The sequence below is a fragment of the Oryctolagus cuniculus genome, chromosome 11 (assembly GCF_051225735.1).
Source record: "Oryctolagus cuniculus isolate XC-2025 breed Fujian yellow rabbit chromosome 11, ASM5122573v1, whole genome shotgun sequence".
In the NCBI taxonomy this organism is placed as follows: Eukaryota; Metazoa; Chordata; class Mammalia; order Lagomorpha; family Leporidae; genus Oryctolagus; species Oryctolagus cuniculus.
The window spans coordinates 55,095,525-55,116,359 of record NC_142877.1 but is presented as its reverse complement, the minus strand read 5'-3'; the positions used below and the strand labels follow the sequence as shown (position 1 = coordinate 55,116,359).

The 20,835-nt window shown below is 52.2% G+C and overlaps 1 protein-coding gene across 10 annotated transcripts in view; it reads right to left on the bottom strand.

Moving 5' to 3' along the window:
- The window catches only part of SCN8A (sodium voltage-gated channel alpha subunit 8), a 168,672-nt gene that overhangs the window by 29,321 nt on the left and 118,516 nt on the right, over positions 1-20,835 (bottom strand). For all 10 annotated transcript variants that reach the window (XM_089308381.1, XM_051845488.3, XM_051845487.3 and 7 more), the window contains 8 exons: positions 19,524-19,656; positions 15,585-15,823; positions 10,409-10,582; positions 8,328-8,684; positions 3,923-4,393; positions 3,167-3,284; positions 2,523-2,677; positions 599-772 (listed from right to left, as the gene is read on the bottom strand). In XM_089308381.1, the coding sequence (XP_089164507.1) occupies positions 599-772; positions 2,523-2,677; positions 3,167-3,284; positions 3,923-4,393; positions 8,328-8,684; positions 10,409-10,582; positions 15,585-15,823; positions 19,524-19,656 (1,821 nt within the window). The remainder of the gene's footprint in view (positions 1-598; positions 773-2,522; positions 2,678-3,166; positions 3,285-3,922; positions 4,394-8,327; positions 8,685-10,408; positions 10,583-15,584; positions 15,824-19,523; positions 19,657-20,835) is intronic.

Below are 20,835 nucleotides of genomic sequence, written 5' to 3'. Positions count from 1 at the left end.
GGGTGGTGGCACAGTCACCATGCTGGGAGATGGCCCCCGATCCTGGAGGGAAAGAGAGACGGATTGGGTCTGGTGAGCACGGTTAGACGGTGGAAGGAGGTGCCTGTGCTTGGTGGAGATGCCTTCTTTCAGATAAACTGACTGGTTCCGGCGAGCCTGGTACCAAGACTCGGGTCAGATGGGAAAGTCCACAGGTGCGGCCAGCAGGAGAGTCCACGTGGGTCCTGAGATGACCACCTCCACTCCAGAGCCCCCCCCTCCCCCCAACCCACTCCGCCCATTCTGCCCGCAGCAGGAGAGCACAGCTCCTCTCTGCTCCTGGGGCTTCATCCGTGACCCTGCTCTCTCTCCTAATCCCTGAATCTACACGAAGCAGACCCACCAGAGCTGTAAACGCAGGGACTTCTGAGTTTCCCGTGCCTGGCATTAAGATTTGAGTGCTATCAAGGGACTCTTCTCAAGCCCATCCACGCCCACGCCCACGCCCATGCCTCAGCTCCTCTACACCCTGGACCCCAGGCTGCCTCCAGCCTGCTTTCCGTTTTCCCACTAGCAGTGGTGGCGGCGGCAGTGGCAAAATAGAAAGCCAGACACGTACAGCCACGATGAGGAAGTCCAGCCAGCACCAGGCATTGGTGAAGAACTTGACGAAGCCATAGGCCGTCCACTTGAGCAGCATCTCCAGGATGAAGATGTAGGTGAAGACCTTGTCGGCGTATTCCAGGATGGTGCGGATGGTCCTTCTCTGCTCAATGTAGATGTCCTCAAAGGCCTGAAAGAGAGGCGGCGGTTGCCCGTGACAGTGACCTTGAGGTTGCCCCTTGCTGTGCGTGCTCTTGATTTCCCAAACAGCTCTGCTGAGCTGAGTAGGGTGTCATGTCCACGCTCCACGATTCAGCCACCTGAAATAATTCAATGACTTCCAGCATAGTCGGGGTCAGGCGTCTGTTTTTTTTCTGTCCACAATTGACATTAGAACCTTCCACCCCGAAGAACTCTCACACACTTTGTCACCTCCCTTCCCCTGGCCCCCGCAAGTCCTAGAGCTTCTCGGCACCACGCATTCAAGGCTCACCCATGTGCAGCCCGTGCCAGCCCCTGTCCGCCTGTGACCAAGCACATGCTAACGTGTGGCTGGCTGACGCACGCTGCACTTTATTACCCACGAACATTCGTAGTGTGTGTTTCTTTTGGCCACTGTCTGGATATGTTTTTGCGTGGACATATGAGTTTATTTTTCTAGGGTGTATGCCTAGGATTAGAATTGCGGGATTGGGGCCAGCGCTGTGGCTCAGCAGGTTAACACCCTGGCCTGAAGCACTGGCATCCCATATGGGCACCGGTTGGAGACCCAGCTGCTCCTCTTCCGATCCAGCTCTCTGCTGTGGCCTGGGAAAGCAGTAGAAGATGGCCCAAGTCCTTGGGCCCCTGCACCCACATGGGAGACCCAAAAGAATCTCCTGGCTCCTGGCTTTGGGTTGGCGCAGCTCTGGCCATTGCGGCCAACTGGGGATTGAACCATTGGATGGAAGACCTCTCTCTTTCTCTCTACCTCTCTCTGTGTAACTCTGACTTTCAAATAAATAAATCTTTAAAAAAATTGCGGGTAACTCTGTGTTTGATTTTTTTGGGTTGAGGAAATTGCCAATCTGGTTTCCAGAGTTGGCTGTGCCATTTCACGTTCCCGCCAGGGCAGTATGAGGATTCCAGACATGAAAGAATCGCTCCTTCTGTCAATCCCGTGGCCCCACTGAAGGGAGGGATTCACGGATGAGGCCATTTCCTGAAAAGGGAGGACACACGCATCCCCATGTGCAGAGGGCCACACACAGGTGTTCAGGTGCGGTGCCAAGGGGGAGGGAATGCCCAGAGTGTGAGAGAGACACAGAGGTGCAAAAGTCCGCGGTGAGGCAGTGGGAGGTGCCTGCTCTCAGCAGTGCTGGAAGAACAGGGAGACTGTTTGGGAGTGAACCAAAATGGCCACAACAGCTGGGCCAGGACAAAGCCAGGAGCCATGAACTCCATCTGGGTCTCCCACATGGGTGTAGGGGCCCAAGCACTTAGGCCATCATCTGCTGCTTTCCCATGCACCTCGGCAGGAAGCTGGATCGGAAGCGGAGCAGCTGGGACTCGAACCAGCACCCATATAGGATGTGGGTGTGGCAGGTGGCAGTTTAACCCATAATGCCACAGTGCTGGCCCAAAAGCTGTTGACCAAGTAGAGTGGGTGACGCTCTGATACAGGATGCTGGCATCACAGGCGGCAGCTCGGCCCGCCGTACCGCAGCACCGGCTCCCTGAACATCCTATCTTGACAAATGCAGTAACACGAGAGCTCAGGTCATGTTTCACCGCTGCGTTGTCCCTTCCTGTCCACTTCCTGCAGTGCGATCTCCTGCCCCCCCAAGCACAAGGGGCCACAGCTGATCTGGGTGTTCAGGGAACCTGGGCATGGGCCTCCCTGGTTTCGCTGAACCGTTCCCCCGAGCCAAGCCCTCACCGCGTTCTCCCCGGGGCCTTACCAGGGCACCGCTGCTGAGCAGAATCATGAAGATGATGAATGTCTCAAACCAATTGTGCTCCACGATCAGAAAGCAGGTTTTCCGCAAGATCCACCAAGACTTGCCTAGCCCTTCCTCAATATTCACCTGACAACACTTGAACCGCTGCACACAGCCTGGTGGGAGCGGGGGAGGGAGAGGTGGGTCAGACCCCCGAGGCTCAGCCCAGGTCTGTCCTCCACACTCCTCCCCACCCCCCAAAACCCCAGTTCCCCAACAGGTGCTGCCCACCGCATGGCTGGAAACCAGTATGGGGGCCAAGTCAGAGGCCCAGCTCAGATAGGGACAGTGTGGTAGGGGCTGGCAGGGCCCTTGTCAGTCTAGGAAGCAGCAGTGAGAGGGAGGAGGGAAGGCAGGGGCATGGAGTGCAGGCTGCGACAGATAGGACGTTTTAGGGGAAGGTTTGGGGCTGAAAGTCGAGAGAAAATGGACAAAGTCTGAGAACTGAAACTTGCTATAGATCAAAGCTGAATAGGATGATAGACATCTCTCAGGAGGGCAGGGTGAGGAACAGAGTCCCGGAGATGGACACGGGGCCCCCCAGCTGCTGGCCGAGCTGTGCCCGGGAGCCGTCAGGTGTCGCATGCCCGGCTCTGTGCGCGCACCTTCGGTGAAGCATGCGTCCGGGTCCAAGTACTCCTCGGGCTGCTCCACGGGCACCTCCTCCACCTCCGGTTTGATGTCAATAGTGCTGCCTTCAGAGGAGCTGGTGTCATCGAGTTTCTAGAAGCAAGGGAAAGGGAGATCAGGCAAGGCTGTGGCCACGTGTCCGCCAAAGAGAGAGAGAGAGAGAGAGAGCCCGCGAGAGAACGTCCATTTGCTGATTCTCTCCCCAAATGGCCCCAACAACCAGATCTGGGCCAGGCCAACCCCAGGAGCCAGTAACTCCATCCAGGTCTCCCACATGGGTGGCAGAGGCCTAAATACTCGGGCCATCTTCCACTGCCTTCCCAGGTGCACTAGCAGGGAGCTGGACTGGAAACGGAGCAGCTGGGACTGGAACCGGTGCTCAGATATGGGATGCCGGCATCTCAGTTGGCGGCTTCACTGGCTGTGCCCCAACACCACCCACCTGTGCCCCTTCTCCTCCCCTAAATTGTTAGTACAACTCCTCCTTGGCCAAGCCACGATGAGCTATACCATAACCAGGGTTCCCCAGGACCTCTGTCGGGAGTGGGTATCATGTCCAAACCCAGAGAAAACAGGGACCCTCCTGGAACCAGAGGTGGCTCTGGGTGGATCTCAGGGCCACGGCTCAGGGGGAAGCACTCAGACTGTGCCCCGGCCCCGGGCAGAGATGACCCCTCCCCTCCCAGGCTCCTGCAGACAGCGAGGTTGGGTTTCTTGGCTTGGGACCTTACGTCTTTGCTGCCTTCCGGGTCCGACTCGCTGCTCACATCCTCGGTGTTGAGGTTCTCGAAGTCGGACTCGCCCACGGCGATGGGCACACGCACGGTGAGGTTGGGGTTGTTGATGAAGGACATGTGGTCCTCGTCGATGATGTACTTCTCCACGCTGCTGCCGATGCCGCTGGTCGTGCCGTTGCCGTTCCTCTGGAAGTCGCCGTTGCGGTGGATGTCGGCGCCGGTGTGGTTGGCGATGCAGTTGGCCTTCTTCTCATACAGCTCGTCCAGCGGCTTCACCTCGTCCGCCTCCCGCTGCTTCAGGTGTGCCTGCATGAAGGCGCGCACTTTGGCCTTGACCCAGGCCACGCCCTTCTTGATGCGGATCACGGAGATCTGGAGGTTGTTCATCTCCCCGTCGTCGTCCGTGGCCGCCAGGTTGTCCGCGCTGAAGGAGCTCAGCAGCAAGGCCAGGAAGAGGTTCAGCACCTGCAGCATGCAGTGTTGGTGGAAAGGAGGCAGTGAGGAACTGGCCGAGGGAAGGGAGAGCTAGCGACTCACTGCCCCCCGCCCCAGGGGTTACCCACTGCAAGCCCGAAGGCTTCCTGGTGGTAGTGGGGGCTGGGAGGAGCGGATGCCGAAAAGGAGCTTCCGTTGCGTTTGTGGGGCCCACGACTCATTTTAAGTGTTTGGTTTTGGCTGCAAACACAAGGAGTTTCACACCTGCCTTCTTGCATAGCTTGCCTACGGACAGGGGACTTCAAAAAGTTTTGATGCCGGACCCTTTTGAAATCTGACTGTAAGTCCATATAGGGCTTCCCTTTCTGCATTGTTCTCTCATCTATCTATCTATCTATCTATCTATCTATCTATCTATCTATCTATCTATTTAGTTATTTGAAAGGCAGAAGGACTGAGCGAGCCAGGGACAGAGCCAGACAGAGATTGTCCATGGCACTGGTTCACTCTCCAAAATGCCTGCAACACCAAGGGCTGGGCCGGGAGCCCAGGATGCGAGCTGGGGCTCCCACAAGGGTGGCAGGGAACCAAGGGCGTGGGCCTTGCCTGCTGCTGCCTTCCAGGCTGTACATTAGCAGGAAACCGGAATCAAGAGCGGAGCCAGGACTTGAACCCAGACCCTCCTGTATTTGATGCAGGCTTCCCAAGCACCAAACACCAGCCCCAATGTACTTATTACTTCTTTTACAACCAGAAAAAAATAGCAAAGGTTGTATTTATTTTGGGGAAAATGGCTCCCAAATAAAATCAAAATGATGGCTATGAATTGTTGGGGGTGGGGGAGGGTTGTGGCCAAGAGAGCAGGCGTATACCAAGTACTTTGGGCCCATGAGGCTAGGAGAGCTAGCCTTTCACACAACGAACCAAGAAGGTAGAACTGAAACTCTTCATGCTGTCTTAATTTTAAGACTGCATTATCCTTGGGGCTGGCCCTGTGGCATAGCGGGTAAAGCCACTGCTGTAGTGCCGGCATCCCATATCGAGTCCTGGCTGCTCCATTTCCCATCTAGCTCTCTGCTGTGGCCTGGGAGAGCAGTGGACAATGGCCTGGGTGCTTGGGCCCCTGAACCCACGTGGGAGACCTGGAGGAGGCTCCTCCTGGCTTCAGATTGGCTCAGTTCTGGGCCGTTGTGGTCATGTGGGAAGTGAACCAGCGGATGGAAGACCCCCCCGCCCCGTCCTTGTTTACCTAAATTTACAAAAATGAAGCAGCCTTAGCAACACAGTGATGGCTGCTTCCTTGTTCTCTTGCATAGTCAAGCGCCAGGCGTTCAAACATATGCTTTCTTTCTCCATTTTCATTTTAACTACCATGGACATCAAAATTAATTACTGTTCTTAAGACATACTCTTGGAGAGTGGAAGGGATTCACTTCTTGATTGACACTCGGTGCTGACTTTGTCGTACTTTGGAAGGAGAAGAAGGTATGCATTTGAGGCGGAAATAACATAAGGGCAAGGTGGCAGACACGCGACCCGTGAGTATTTGGATTCTCTAGGGCATTTATAGAATTCAAAGGAATGTGGCTGGCAGAATTGGGGTGAGTTGGAGACAGCTTTTCAGGTCACACTGAGGGACAGGAACTTATCTAATTGGATCCACTATTGGTTCTTGGATATAGGAGTCACACATGACGACAGGGATTTGAGATAGCCATTCCCACCAGCTACATGAGTTAGGGGGCTGCTGCAGGTCTGACGGGTAAGTGTTTAGACCAGGTGGTAACAACACCAAACCCTAGTTTATGGAATAACCTGCTGGGGGTGGCTGTTCATTACAAAGAAATATTTCCTGTCTGGGGTGGGGGTGCTCAGCATGTGGCCGAGCAGTAAAGATGCCTGGGAACTTCCTGAGTTCAACAGTAAGCTCGGGTTCCTGAGTCCAGCTTCTTGCTAATGCAGAACCTGGGAGGCAGCAGGTGATGGCTCAGGTAGCTGGGTCCCTGGCACCCATGTGGGAGATCTGGATGGAGTTCCCAGCTGCTGGCTTCGGTCTGGCCCAGGCTCAGGCATTCAGGCATTGCTGGCTGGGGAGTGAACCAGGAGGTAGGCATTCTCTCTTAATAATGATAATGATAATAATAATAATAATAATACCTATGCCCTTGGCCTACCTTGAAGAGATTCTGATTCAGTAGATCTGATATAGGACTTGGGATGTGGCTTTTTTCCCACTAAACTTTATAAACTGTATTCATATGCGAGGTAGAGGTGGGGGTGGCCCGGATTAAGTGAACCACTGATTAAGAGCATGTTCTCTTTCTCTCTCTCCCTCCCTCCTAAATGAAGGTACATCCCAAGCCGTACATCAGAGGGATGGGACAAAGAAGGGCCTGGAAAGGCATCACGGGGACCCAGGGAGAGACGCGCTTTGTCCTGGGTTCAGGTGTTTGGGGACAGATACAGCGGGGACATCCCGAGACAGCTGAGCGCAGCCGAGTGGAGATGTCAGGCGAGGAAATGTGATGGCACCCCACCAGGAGGCAGGGGGTGGATTCACCGAAGCGGTGAGAAGCCCAGAGGGATCGGGGCCAAGGGACAGGGTGCTGGGGATGTAGAATGGGAGGAATTAGAGAAGCAGCGAGGGTTTGGCTTGGTGGGATTCGGATGCCGGTTAGGACACCCACATCTCACTTCAAGAGCGCCCATGACACCTGGCTCCACTCCTGACTCCAGCTTCCTGCTAATGCGTGCACCCTGGGGGGCAGCAGGGATGGCTCACAGGACTGGGGTCCTGCCCCCACATGGGAGACCTGGATTGAGCTCTTGGTCCCACCTTCTTTGGCATCACGGGCATTTGGGGAGTGAATCAAGATGGAAGAGCCTTCCCTCTGTCTATCTGTGTCTCTCTACAAACTTTCAAATACATAAAACATTTTTAATAAGAGAGAACCATCATGACAGTTATTTTTATAGGTCAAATGAAAGCATTAGGCGAGCCAGGGCTGGGCCAGGGCTGGCGAGAACCCTGTCCTGGCTTCTTTACGGCAGAAAAGGGGGATGAAATGAAGTGGATGAGCCTGCCAGGGGTAGCCTGAGCCCGCCCTCTCTCAGTTCTCCTTGCTCTATGCTTGCAAGGGGACCTGGAGATGGAGACTCCTCCAATGGCGGCGTGCGCACAGATCCCTTGGGGACCCTGTCGGAAATGCAGTGTCTGAGTCAGTAGGGAGTTCTGAGGTGGGGCCTCAGAGTCCACAGCTCATGGCTGCTGGTCCCCGGATTGCACTTCGACGAGGTGCCGCGTCCCCAATGCTGGCTCTCGAGGTAGAAGACAGCGGGCGGACAGACCCCAACAAAGCCAGGAACTGATTTGCTGTTTACACAGATACAAACCCAAAGATGATTTGGATCAGTGATCAGGTGGTTCTCACTGGTGGGCAGCCTGTGCTCCCCAGGGGGCCTTTGGGCACTTTCTAGAGACATTTCTGGTCGTCCCAGCGTGGGTGATGCTAATGGCATCCTACAATGCCCAGGACGGCCCCACAGCGGAGAATTATCCAGCCGAGGACGTCAGCAGTGCCAAGGTCGAGATTATCTGGTTTGGGTAAAAGGGGGTTTTTTTGGAGCTCCAAGAGCAGACTTTGAAGTCCAAGTTCAAGTGCACACCCTGTGCACACAATGGCAGCCATGTGATCTTGGGGAAGGAAGGTCTCCTGACTTCTGCTCAGGTTTGTTGTTGTTCTAATTGTGAAAAGTGTGTGTGTGGGGGGCAGGGGTCATGAGTCGGAGCTCTGTAAGCACTGGGCTCCTCCCTGTCACTTGTACCTTAGGGCCCCCCAGGGACTGGGCAAGAAGAAAAAAATCAATAGACAGGGAAAGCAGGAGACGGACGGGGCTGGGGGTTGAGGGCAGGGCTTCCGAGCCAAGGGCAGAAAACCAAAACAGGCACAAGGTCTGTACTAACCACCAAGTTGCCAATCACCATGACCATCATGAAGACGATGAGACACATGGCCTGGCCGGCCACCTCCATGCAGTCCCACATGGTCTCGATCCACTCCCCGCACAGCACCCGGAAGACGATGAGGAAGGAGTGGAAGAAATCATGCATGTGCCAGCGGGGCAGCTCGCAGTCCTGGTTGATCTTGCACACGCACTCCTTGTAGCTCTTTCCGAAGAGCTGCATCCCGACCACGGCAAAGATGAAGACTATGATGGCCAGCACCAGGGTCAGGTTGCCCAGGGCGCCCACGGAATTCCCAATAATCTTGATCAACATGTTCAGCGTGGGCCAGGACTTGGCCAACTTGAAGACTCGAAGCTAAGGGAGAAGGAGACAAGAGGAGGGATGCTAAATGCCAGTCGATGCACTCTCTCAGCACGCGGGAAAACAAAGACGACTAGACTGGTACAAGCTGCAGTGTCGGGAAGAGTCCCAGGATGTTGCTGACTGGCTCAGGCTCAAGCGGGGAGAACTTAGGTAAGGGAAAACCGACGGGTTTCATAGGAAGCGAAACGTTTACAAGTAGGAGGCAGGAATGCTGCCTCCAACCTCCTGGGATTACATGGACCTTAAGTCCCAGAACCTAAATGTGCACACATCCTCTCCCAGCTGGCGGGCCCTGGCCTTCCCAACAGCCTTGTCGAAGGGGAGTGGGGAAAAAAGTCATCTGTCTCTTAAAAAAAAATAAAAAAGCAAGCATTTCAAAAAAATTTGAAATGTCTCCCTTTTGCTGATTTGAAAGTGCATTGACATGCTCGGGATAACGTGGAGGAAAAAGCAGAGTTCTGGATCGGGGGGAGGGCCATGGAGCTCAAACTTCTTAGGAAAAGGGCCAATACGGTCACTAACTCAGAGGGCATGTACTCTGCCACGGTGACGACAAGGTCTTGGCTAATGGCCTGGCAGAGCGTAAAAGGCCACGGTGGCTCAGCCAATGGTTATGGCAGATACCACGAGTTAACACATAGCTGATACACACGGTGACAAGGATTTCGGTAGAAGGCGACAGCGCTGCCTGGAGCGGTTCTCCTCTATTTGAAAATCGGAGTCTTCCATCTGAGAGTTCGACATTTACTGGGGTCGCCTGTCTCCTTTTCCCTGACTGGTTTGTACGTCAATGAGCATATCTGTTCTAAGGCTTTATCTCTCAACCCTCCCTTCTTGTCACTGAAATAACGAAAACTGTTCTTAAAAAGTAGGCTGGATCGCAGCCATGGAACAGTAGGCGGAGGTTCCAGAAATCAGCCAGATGCTATCTGCGACCCGGAACAAGTGACACTGGCGCATTTTACAAAGTGGCCCTCTGTTCCGATTCTCTCTCAGATCTGCTCAGTGCCTTGGTGTTGCAAGGGGCTGGGTGTTTTCCCAGGAGGCTGGAGAGACGTAAGCCAGCTCTGCCACCCAGGAAGCAGCAGAGAGTTTGGTCTGAGTGGGCAGCCTGAAGAAGCCTGGAGCTTCTCCAGGGACTCAACCAGCCCAGGCCCAGGCCTCCTTCAAATACATTAATAATAATAATAATAATAATAATAATAATAATAAATCCTTCTTAGCTAATAATACAAAAAATAAGGCCACACCATACGACAATCCATTTCAACATAATGTTAAAAAACACGATTTGATTCTGATTTTCTGGAAGGGGTTACGATGACAGAGCAGCAAGGAATGGGAGAGTGACCACTGCCACTCTAGGGAGACAGGTATGGCAACGGTTCCCCGGGAAATCAAACCGGACTACCAACGCAAGGCCTGTGGGAATCCTCCTTCGGCTTCTAGAATAAGCGTTATCTCTAAGCATCGTTTGCGTCCTAAAGTCATTCCCGTTTGCTTACAGAGTCTTAAAATGAACTTCTACGTTAGGTGGTCAGCAGGAATGCTGTCAGGATTTTTAGTAGTAGCCAAGCCAGTTCCAAACAGCCAAGCGGAATTGAGAGAATTACAGGGTAAGGGCGTTAAGGAATCATCAAGCTAACTTATACACAAACTCTTTCTAGTAGCTGCAAGCTAGCAATAGTGAAAGAAAGTGGAGAAATATGGAATACCAATCGGAAAGATCGCAGCACCGAAAGCCCCTCCACGTCCGCTAGACCCAGTTCCATTAAACTGAGGGACACAATAAATCCGTCAAAAATGTTCCAACCTTCTTGGAAATAATAGTAGGGGTCCATGGCTATGAGCTTCAGGAACATTTCCGCTGTGAAAATTCCAGTGAAAACCTAAAGAGGGGGTGGGACAAGGGGGACGGGGGTGGGAGGAGGAAGGAGAGAGAGAGAGAGATAATAGAGAAAAGAACACCTCTGTCATTCTCTTTGAACCCAGACGTCCGAGAAAGCTCACGGGCCAGCTGTGGTTAAACTCTGCATCTGAGGACTGTGGCTGATCCTGGGTCCCCACCCCGAGCACCCCATGGGAGGCGGGAAAGTCTCTTTATTTCTCTCTTTTCTACTCCTTGGAATTAAAAATATTAATAAAAGTTGAAAGAGTTTGTAATTGACAGTGCACTGGATGTGCCTATTTCTGGGTAGACGATCAGCCTCTGACACAGGCGTATCCCGCACAATGGCCGGAGTTGGGGGAAACAGCACCCGGGCTCCTCAGACACGATGGGTTCTATCAGCTGGAAACTCACTTGCATCTTGAATGGAAGCCCCAGCCCCACTGTCCCCATTTTCTGTTGCCAGAACCACTCAATTCACACTGTTCCAAAGAAAGGTCAGAAAAACATTTGGGGCCAGCATTGTGGTGCAGTGGGTTTAAGCCGTTGCCTGCGATGCCAACATCTCATTTAGGGGTCAGGTTGAGTCCTGGCTGCTCCACTTCCCATCCAGCTCCCTGCTAATGCATCCGGGAAAGCAGTAGAAGATGGCCCACGTGTCTGGGCTCCTACCATCCATGTGGGAGACCTGGATGGAGTTCCTGGCTCCTGGCTGCAGCCTGGCCCAGCCCTGGCCGTTGTGGTCATTTGGGGGAATGAATCAGCAGATGGAAGAACTCTCTCTGTAACTTTGCCTTTCGAATAATAATTAAATCCTAAAAAAACATATGCTAAGCAAGAACAATACCACCCAGATGACTTAGGAATTGGCAGTTATTTGTAGGTGTGTGCTAGGGATGTCTGTGTTAAAAAAAAAAAAAAAAAAGCTTACTCATGGTATTATAATTGGAACAGAAAAATACAGTATTATTTCTGACTTATTACATGTATTATGAAGCCTAGATATATGCTGTGGGGTCTCTCATTCAAAATCATAGAAGAGGGGCTGGTGCTGTGGCGTTGCAAGTAAAGCCACTGCCTGCAGTGCCAGCATCCCATGTGGGTGCTGGTTCGAGTCCCAGCTATTCCACTTCTGATCCAGCTCTCTGCTATGGCCTGGGAAAGCAGTAAAAGGTGGTCCAAGTCCCTGGGCCCCTGCATGGGAGACCTGGAAGAAGCTCTTGGCTCCTGGCTTCGGATCGGTGCAGCTTCGGCCGTTGTGACCAACTGGGGAGTGAACTCTCTTTCTGCCTCTCTGTAATTCTGCCTTTGAAATAAATAAATAATAATCTTATTTTTTTAAAGAGTGGATCAAAGGTTATCCCTAGGGGGCTGCTCTCATTTGCACTGTGATGATGATTTTGGAGAAGGAAGAAGGAAGAATGAAAAGTGATGTATTAGCAATCACACAGGACTGTTGTCAAATACTCACTTGAGAATTTATGTTCTAGCTCTTCTCGAAGGGCAGTTGAGGGTCCCTGGGGGCCCTAAGACCCCCACCCGGTCCTCCCCTTTCCCACTACATATCCATATGAGGCCAGCTTTTCTCCCTACACGATGGACTGAGTGCAGAAGCAGGTAAGGGGGTCTAGTTATCTCCTATTAAAACAGATCCAACAGGGCCAGTGCTGTGGCATAGTGGGTAAAGCTGCTGCCTGCAGTGATTGCAACTGTATGGACGCTGGTTTGAGTCCTGGCTGCTCCACTTCCGATCCAGCTCTCTGCTATGGCCTGGGAAGGCAGTGGAAGATGACCCAAGTCCTTGGGCCCCTGCATCCGCATGGGAGACCCTGAGGGGCTCCTGGCTCCTGGCTTCGGATCGGCTCAGCTCCAGCCATTGTGGCTGTTTGGGAAGTACCCAGTGGATGGAAGACCTCTCTCTCTGTCTCTCTGCCTCACCTTCTCTCTGTATAACTGTGACTCTCAAGTAAAATAAATAAATCTTACACACACACAGACACACACAAGACCCGAAAGGGATTTGAAAAAATGGCAAATCCTCCCATGCTTCTGTCTTTGTCTTAGATATAATTTTTTTCCATACGTGTTATTTATGTTCAATGCATAATGGTATAGTATCATGATTTAAAAATAAATAAGTGGATACTTTTAAATGATCTCTTAATCAGAGATCATTATCAGGGAGATCATTTAAAAAGTGAATATCAGTGGATATAACCCACATAAACCAAAGCTCTAGCTCTTTTAAGAGATTACAGAGGTCTTGAGACTACATATCAATCGAGACCCTGTTTTAATAGAACATTCTGAATTCACAGCCAGTGCCCTGGGGTGCTTTGCTTGGAGGTTGCCCTGGGGCTGCAGCAGGGCAGGGAGCAGCAGTACCCCTCCTTCTGCATTAACTGCATCTGCACAGTGTGGGCTTCACTGGGAATAACCAGGGTGTGGCACGGTTCTTGCTGTATTCTTGGAATGGGGGCTCCTGTTCTATGGCGGGCCCTCCCCCAGGGCTCAGGAAGTGCCAGTGGAGACCTGAAAAAAGCAGTGGCCATGATAACTCACTCACTCGCCGGGGGCAGGGCGACCAAATCATCCCTACTGGCCTGAGACTTTTCTGGCTTTCTTTCTTTTCCTTTTTAAAAGATTTATTCATGGGGCCGGCGCTGTGGCATGGCGGGTAAAGCCACTGCCTGCAGTGCTGGCCTCCCATATGGATGCTGGTTTGAGACTCAGCTGCTCCACTTCTAATCCAGCTCTCTGCTAGGGCCTGGGAAAGCAGTAGAAGATGGCCCAAGTCCTTGGGCCCCTGCACCTGCGTGGGCCAACTGGGGAGTGACCCGGCAGCTGGAAGACCTCTCTTTCTTACAGAAAGAGGTAGAGACAGAGAGAGAGGTCTTCCAGCTGCTGGTTCCCTCCCGAGATGGCCGCAATGGCCAGAGCTGTGCAGATCCGAAGCCAGGAGCCAGGAGCTTCTTCTAAGTCTCCCATGTGGGTGCAAGGGCCCAAGGACTTGGGCCATCTTCTACTGCTTTCCCAGGCCATAGCGAGAGTTGGATCAGAAGTGGAGCAGCTGGGACTTGAACTGGTGCCCATATGGGATGCTGGCACTGCAGGCGGCGCTTTACCCACTACGCCACAGCGCTGGCCCCTCTGGGCCTTTTTAAGACAGGGAAACATACCACTGTGAGCCAGCCTGGTCCGAGGGCACAGTAGCTGCCACTGGGCAGCAAGGTCTCTCAAAACACCACAGGAAGCAAGGACTGATTCTGTGGCGGCGAGGACGAGTAGAGACTTAAAGGAAAAACCCAGCTCTCCGGGGAAAATGCCACCATCAGCACCACAGTTTATGATGTCACGTTTCTCACTGCTTTAACTCCTGGGTAACAGTATGAAGCTTATATGTGGGGGCATTGCGGATGGGCTTTTGGTTAGACTCCATGGCCCAGGCCCTGTGCCAGTGTCAGGCATCATACAGCGCACCCACCCACAGGCACTGCTAGGAGCCGGGTAGCCTGCGGGAGCAGCGTGTTCCAGAGAAGGCAGGTGTCTCGCGGGGCGGCAGTGAGGCTGGGGCAGGTGCCCAACCCCAGATGGGAAGGAGTGTAGAACCATCTAGGATGGGAGCCAGAGAACATTACAAGGCCTAATCGGGTGCAGGGTCTGTGCTTTCAGAATTCGAACTAGCAATGATGTTGCAATGCTTTGTAAGTGTCTCCAGGACTCGTGTGTGTGTGTGTGTGTGTGTGTGTGAGAGAGAGAGAGAGAGAGAGCGTGCACACACACACTGGCACTGGGCAGAGATCCTACTCAAAGGAAATGGCAACAGCTAGGACTGAAGACACCAGGCTGTGACTCCTGGGGAAGAACGAGGCCCAGAATGACCTAGAGGACTTGGCCCAATTAACTCTGCAGCCTATGGAAATCCCATCAATGCCATGAGTCCCTCAGCATTCAAACAACTCTAGCAACCATCAAAATTCAATCAGTCAGGGCTGGCGCTGTGGCGCAGCGGGTAAAGCTGCTGCCTGCAGCACCAGCATCCCATGTGGGCACCAATTCGAGTCCTGGCTGCTCCTCTTCCGATCCAGCTCTCTGCTATGGCCTAGGAAAGCAGTAGAAGATGGCCCAAGTCCTTGGGTCCCTGCACCCATGTGGGAGACCCAGAGGAAGCTCCTGGCTCCTGGCTTCAGATTGGCGCAGCTCCAGCTGCTGCGGCCATTTGGGGAGTGAACCAGCGGGTGGAAGACTTCCCACCCCGACCTGTCTCTCTCTGCTTCTGTCTCTCTGTAACTCTTTCAAATAAATAAATAAATCTTTAAAAAAATTCAATCAGCCAATTATTCAACCCATCAAAACTCAATGAACTCCTGATTTTTGTACTAAAGAAGGAACATAAAACAATGCTCACAACTATTTGACTCTGGAACACACTGTATAATCTAATCTTTAGAAACTGCATGCTTCTAAATGATACGACAAATTAAAAGTATGACTTCAGCTAACATTAAAATAAGCCTGGCCCAGATCAACTAATGGCAAAAACTGGGTGATGGCCCAGAAGTTGGAATAGAATTTTCGATTTCTCACAAATAGCTCCCATCTGGATAATGAAGAGGTGACGGTGCGGGCATGCACAGGGCTACCAGTGAATGCACTAGGAGCTCCCTGTTTTGCAGTGGTTCTTAATTAAGGTGAAAGGAGGGAGAGATTTGCTGGAGCAATTTGCAGGAATCCATTTAAGAACCAGAATGAGAAAAAAAAATCCAGAAGTCCCTGGCTCAGCAGTTGAAACCAAGCCACTGTGCTGTGCCTCTCATTCTGTCACCGTGGTCGGATCCCTGCCAACAGCTCCTCCATGACACCTTCAAGTTCTGCAGAAGCAGGAAACAGCTGAGCGGTGCCGGGCCTATGTGGGATATGTCTGTCTTCCACCAAGCTCCAGAGTGGAGGAGCAGGGAGAGGCGTGCTGCAGGTGGAACGTGTCCACAGCACAACCCACTTACCAGATTCCCTACAGTCAAGACGTGTTCAAACTGCGGTGTCATAGGGTGGTGCTCCATGGCCATGAATAGTGTGTTCAGCACAATGCAAATGGTGATGGCTAAGTCCACGAAAGGGTCCATGACTATCAAGTTCACAATCTCTTTTAGTTTTATCCAGTATGGGTGGCACTCCCAGATGAGGAACGTGTTAGCAAATTTGTACCAGCATGGCGGGCACTTTCTCTGAGACTCTTCCAGCTCTGTAGTGAGTGAAGAACAAAAAGACAGCTGTCAATCACAGTGAGAAAAACACAGGAGACCCAGGCCGGGCCTCCCTGGCCACCGCCACTGCTGTTTCAATGTTGAGAATGAAGTAGCTGTAGGAGAACTTGACCCTCAGTTATAGGGATCTCCAGTCCCCAGGTTAGGAGCTTGGCCTCTGAGCCTGACTCCCTGGGCTTAACCCGGCTTCAACACTTCATAGGTCCTGGGACTAAATTATAAGCTCCCTGAAGGAGGTTCCATGGGTTTGACTGAGGAGTAAGCGAGGAGATGTTTGTACAGCAGAGGGCGCAGTGGTCAATCTACAGCTCGGGATGCCTGCATTCCATTATCAGAGCGCCTGATTGCTTCCTGCCAAAGTACCTCCTGGGAGCCTGGCTCAGGTGGCTGGCTCCCTGCCACCCATGTGGGAGACCCGGACTGAGTTCCAGGCTCCTTGGCTTTGGCCTGGCCCGGCACTGGGGGAGTGAACCAACAGATAGAAGATCTCTCAGTCCGTCTGTGTCTCGCTGACTTTCAAGTGAAGTGAGAAACAAACAAAAACTTTTTTTTTTTTTTTTTTGGTACAAACTCCTAACATTTCACCGAGAAGAGGCTGTCTTACATTAGTCTACCTTCCCTTCTCCCAGCCAGCTGGATGGTGCCCAGGTGATGGCTTTATTTTAGACGGGGTGACTTGGGCTGGGCTTCTGATTGGCTCCCTGGTTGCTAGGAAAACGGTTGCCTTGGTTTCCAGGATGGAAGGGCCACGGCAAGCGCCACGTGGGAGTCTGCGTGGGAAAAGGAGGTCTGTGAAGGAGAATTCACTTTGGCTGCTTCCTCATAGGATCCCTCTCCCCAAGGTAAATTTAGTTTTCTCCCCCCTGCCCCAAAAAAAGAAAATGCAAAGGTTCTCTTATTTCTATAAATTCTTACAGTACATATTTGGGAACCTGGTTCCACTCTGTCTTCCATCTCCTCCCTTCCCTGGGCGTTTGCTGAGGCTTTGACTGTGCGGACACCATCGTACTGTTTGACAGTGAACCATCAGGCAGGGGCACTCCCACGCCCCAAGGCACTTAGGAGATTCCTTCAGGGGGACTGGGGTATTTCTAACCCACGCTAGCGGAGAAGGGGAGGACCCTTGGGGTGATGCGGCATATCCCACACAAAGAGAGACCACGTGGCGCTGCAGGGGCCAGCCCCACCAGCAGCTGGGGGAAGACAACCTTTGAGAACCACTCCCCGCGCCCCGCGCCAGCAGTGGGCAGTGGATTAGCAGATGGGGCTGTCCAGGGCTTTGGGACTGCTCTCACGGACACCACCCTGTAGGTCTTGGACGTCCTGGAAGTTGGTTTTTTGGGGAGCCATCTGTTCTGCACGAAGGCAGAGCAGGGAGGCCCCCTGTTCTCCCTGGGCAGGTGCTTTGCTCCATTCCATTCACGTTTTACACATCTACCAGGCACTGAGGATGGAGTTGTCCCTGCTCCGAGTGCCCTCACTGCTCTTCCTCCCTGGCTGTATGGCTCTGTGCCCGCGTCCCAGCCCTGGCCCGCTGAGCAAACCCCAAAGCAAATGGCTTTGTCGGCTATGATGCTCCCGAGATTACTGGATCGTGGTGAACATGTCTGCAACACTTCTCATTTATTTGCAGGATTCTGAGATTCTCTGCCGTGGAGAGCAGGAGCCTGCTTCTTTGGCTTTAAAAAATAATTCTTCTGGACTCTGGGTTGAAATCACATCAGAGCTTCCTCACTGTTTAACGTTGGCTTTTAACGTTGCAGCAAGCCTGGGACCAACAGTTAAAGAGGAATACGTCCTTCCTTGTGTCCCTGAGTCCAGCCACTCCTTGCCAGCAGGAGAGAAAGACCAAGTGGAGGATGGGCAGAAGAAGAAGAAGAGAAAATTTTTAAAATGCCCCAATGGTATCCAATTCAGCAGAGGGAGGGGAGCTCCAAGGCCCCCCAAAGGGATCCTTGCAGTGCCAACACTCCCCCACTGCTCCAAAAGCGGCCAAGTTCAATTTGGCAAGAGTCTGGACATCTCCCTTTGCCAGCCAGCGTAGCAACCGACAAATAACCATTGCATTGCAGCATGGCTCTCCCGTCCTGATGTCTCCAGCAATAACAACATGTACCCGTTAGAGGCTGTGGGTTTTGCTTTCTCAACTGCCATAAATACCCGGGAGGAATCCTGTGTCCATCTCCAAGTGAGTGACAGAATTAGCTGCGGTTCTTGAGCTAGGGTTTCTTAGCTTGGAATTCTGCAATCTGTAGTTATTTGTCTGCACTCTCCAAGGCTCAGCGGCCAAGCTGGAAGAGGCTCTACTGGACAAAGACCTCAACGGGAGCAAATGAAAACGGCAAAGACTGGAGCTTGTCAGGCAGCTGGAAGCCTGAGTTCTGTATTCTTTGTGCTCCGTAGTTTCACAAGATGGGTGCAATTGTGGTCTCATTTCTTGTGCATTTGTGGGGGGTATAAACAGCCCCAGGGAGCTCCTGTCGAGGGATTCCTGCCCCTTCCTCTGTATGGAGTGGGAGTGGTGTCGGGCTGAAATGACACCAGGATAATTTTGAGTTTCCCCATTTGAAGGCCTCTGGCTGTCACTGGGATGGCCTGGGTGTCTGAACCCACAACAGGACAACTCAGCTGAACCTCTGTGGCTTGGATGAAAGGGGACGCAAGCAGCGTCAGCCGTGATCTTGTGAGAGAGACAGCCCAGCTGCTGAGTTTACTACCCAGTAAGGCAAGAGGAGCCCGGGCTGCAAGACCCCACGGGAGGGAGGGCAGCTCTGTGCTCGGGGAAGGTCTTCAGTGCCGAGAACGCAGGCACCAATGCCGGTGTCACCACGCACGTACTCGTTCCCACTGTGGCTGCTTTTCTGTCGTGGCACCGAGCGTCTGGGACAAGAGGAGCAGCCGCCTGCCTAGTCACACATCAAATATATTTATGGAGATGTGGGGGTGTTTGAAGAGAGACAGAATTAGGTGCAATCGACACACACAGCGCATTTCTCCTGAAGGGAAAAATCAAAAGGCTGTGAAGGAGTTACAAAGGAAAAGAGGAAGGCTGTGTTTTGGGGTTTGGCCACAGGGCAACTCCATCATTTCTATCTCTGTAGTTTTTTTAAGTCTCTTTCATTTTCTGAAAAAACAGAGTTATTTGCAAGACAAAATGGGGGGGGGGAGAGGGAGAGAGAGAGAGAGAGAGAGAAAAAAAGAGAGAGAATCTCTTCTATCTACTGGTTCACTCCCCAAATACCTGCAACAGCTGGGGATGGACCAAGCCGAAACTAGGAACCTGGAATTCCATCTGGTTCTCCTATAGGGTGGCAGGGGCTCAGGCACTCAGGGCATCTCTTGTTACCTTCCCAGGTGCATTAGCAGGGGGCTGGATGGGAAGGAAGCAGCTGCGACATGGGATGCGGATGTCACAAGTGGTCGTTCAACCCTCTGTGCCACAAACGTCTCACAATCTGTGTGTGAGGCTGGCAGCAGCAGAGGCAAAGATTTTATTTGTCTGCACTTAGATTTGGGAAAAAAATTCATGGTCTTGGTTGCTATGCTCAATAGGATCTGTGCCAAAAGCCCAGGGGCCGTTTTTGCAAAGCTCAGACAAGGGGCTGGGATTTGGTTTACTGGTCACACTATACATATTTACACCAGCAGTGTGGACGGCCAACACCCCGGTGCACTTACCTTCTACCAGAGTATTTGTAACAACACTCATTATACTGTTAATTCTGTCTTTCCTTCCATAGGAAGCCAATTGGTCCATGGAGACTAAAAGAGACCCAGGGCCTTTCTTCTTAATTTCCACCTCAGTTGTAGCCTAAAAAACAAAACAAAAACAAAAACAAAAACAAAACCACGGTGAGGGAAGTCTCGTGAGGCCGGGCCATGCTGGACAGGCAATCCATGCATTTTTTTTTAAACACTGCTTCTTTAATCTCAGTCACTTCAAGAAGAAGTAGATGAGCCAAGTTGGCCATGGATCACCCTTGGTGGTCAGTTCAGACCGAGTTATTCAAGTCTGCGCAAATCTGTGATGAATCCGAGAGGCCGGCCGAGACCTGCGCAGATCGGCAGGTGAATTCCAAGGACAGAGCAGAAAGATGCTACCGGAAGCAGCCCCAAGTTTTCCCGTCCGTGTCTCTCGGCCACACGTGCCTAGAGTCGCGGACGTGACAAAGTTGGTCAGAGGCCGAGTCCCTGGTCACATGGATACTGCAGCTGCTGCTTCCCGGGGTCCCACTAATAAAATGCCCCCTTTAATGCCAAACCCATACCCCACTGAGCACTGCTAAGGAGGTTCTACTCCAAACCTCTCCCTGGCAAGGAGGGAGCTAATGCTCGAATTCCCACCCAAAGAAAAATGGCAAGGGGACATCATCGAATGGTTTTTCAGAAGGCATCTGCTTTTAAATGCTCCACCCTGGGCCATACTGAAACGGAGGATGATGGCGAAGGCTTTCTTTGTGTCCCTTTGCTTTTTATGAAGATTCTACATTGAATGAGGCTTAAGGGGGGTGGCTTGCAGGCTGGTTCTCCAGGGACCACGCCCTCCACTGTCCTGTGTCACCCATGGGAAGTCGGGAGGGGACAGAGGTAATCACCATCTCTGAGGACAGAGAAGGGACGAGTTTGCAGGCGGCTGCGGGAGTGTACTCCCAGCCGCGCCAGATTCCTAGCTGTTGTGGGCAGAAACTTCTCTCTGCAGAGTTACAGCAAACAGCCCTTCTGTCCCTACAACACCTAGGAAGATTGTAAGGAGTCCATGGGACAAAGTCCCTAGTAGACGACGAGATCTACCTCATCAGATTGTTTCACATATGAGCTGAGGGTCTGATTTTGATTGTTGGTGGACTTACAAAAGAAACTGGAAAAAGAATTGATTTTCTTGGAATTCCTGGCTGCGCTGTTACATAAACACTGTATGTGTAAGTATGGCTTGTTAATCATTATCTCAGATCAAAAGGTATATTTCCTTGAGAAGTTACTTTTTGCTATA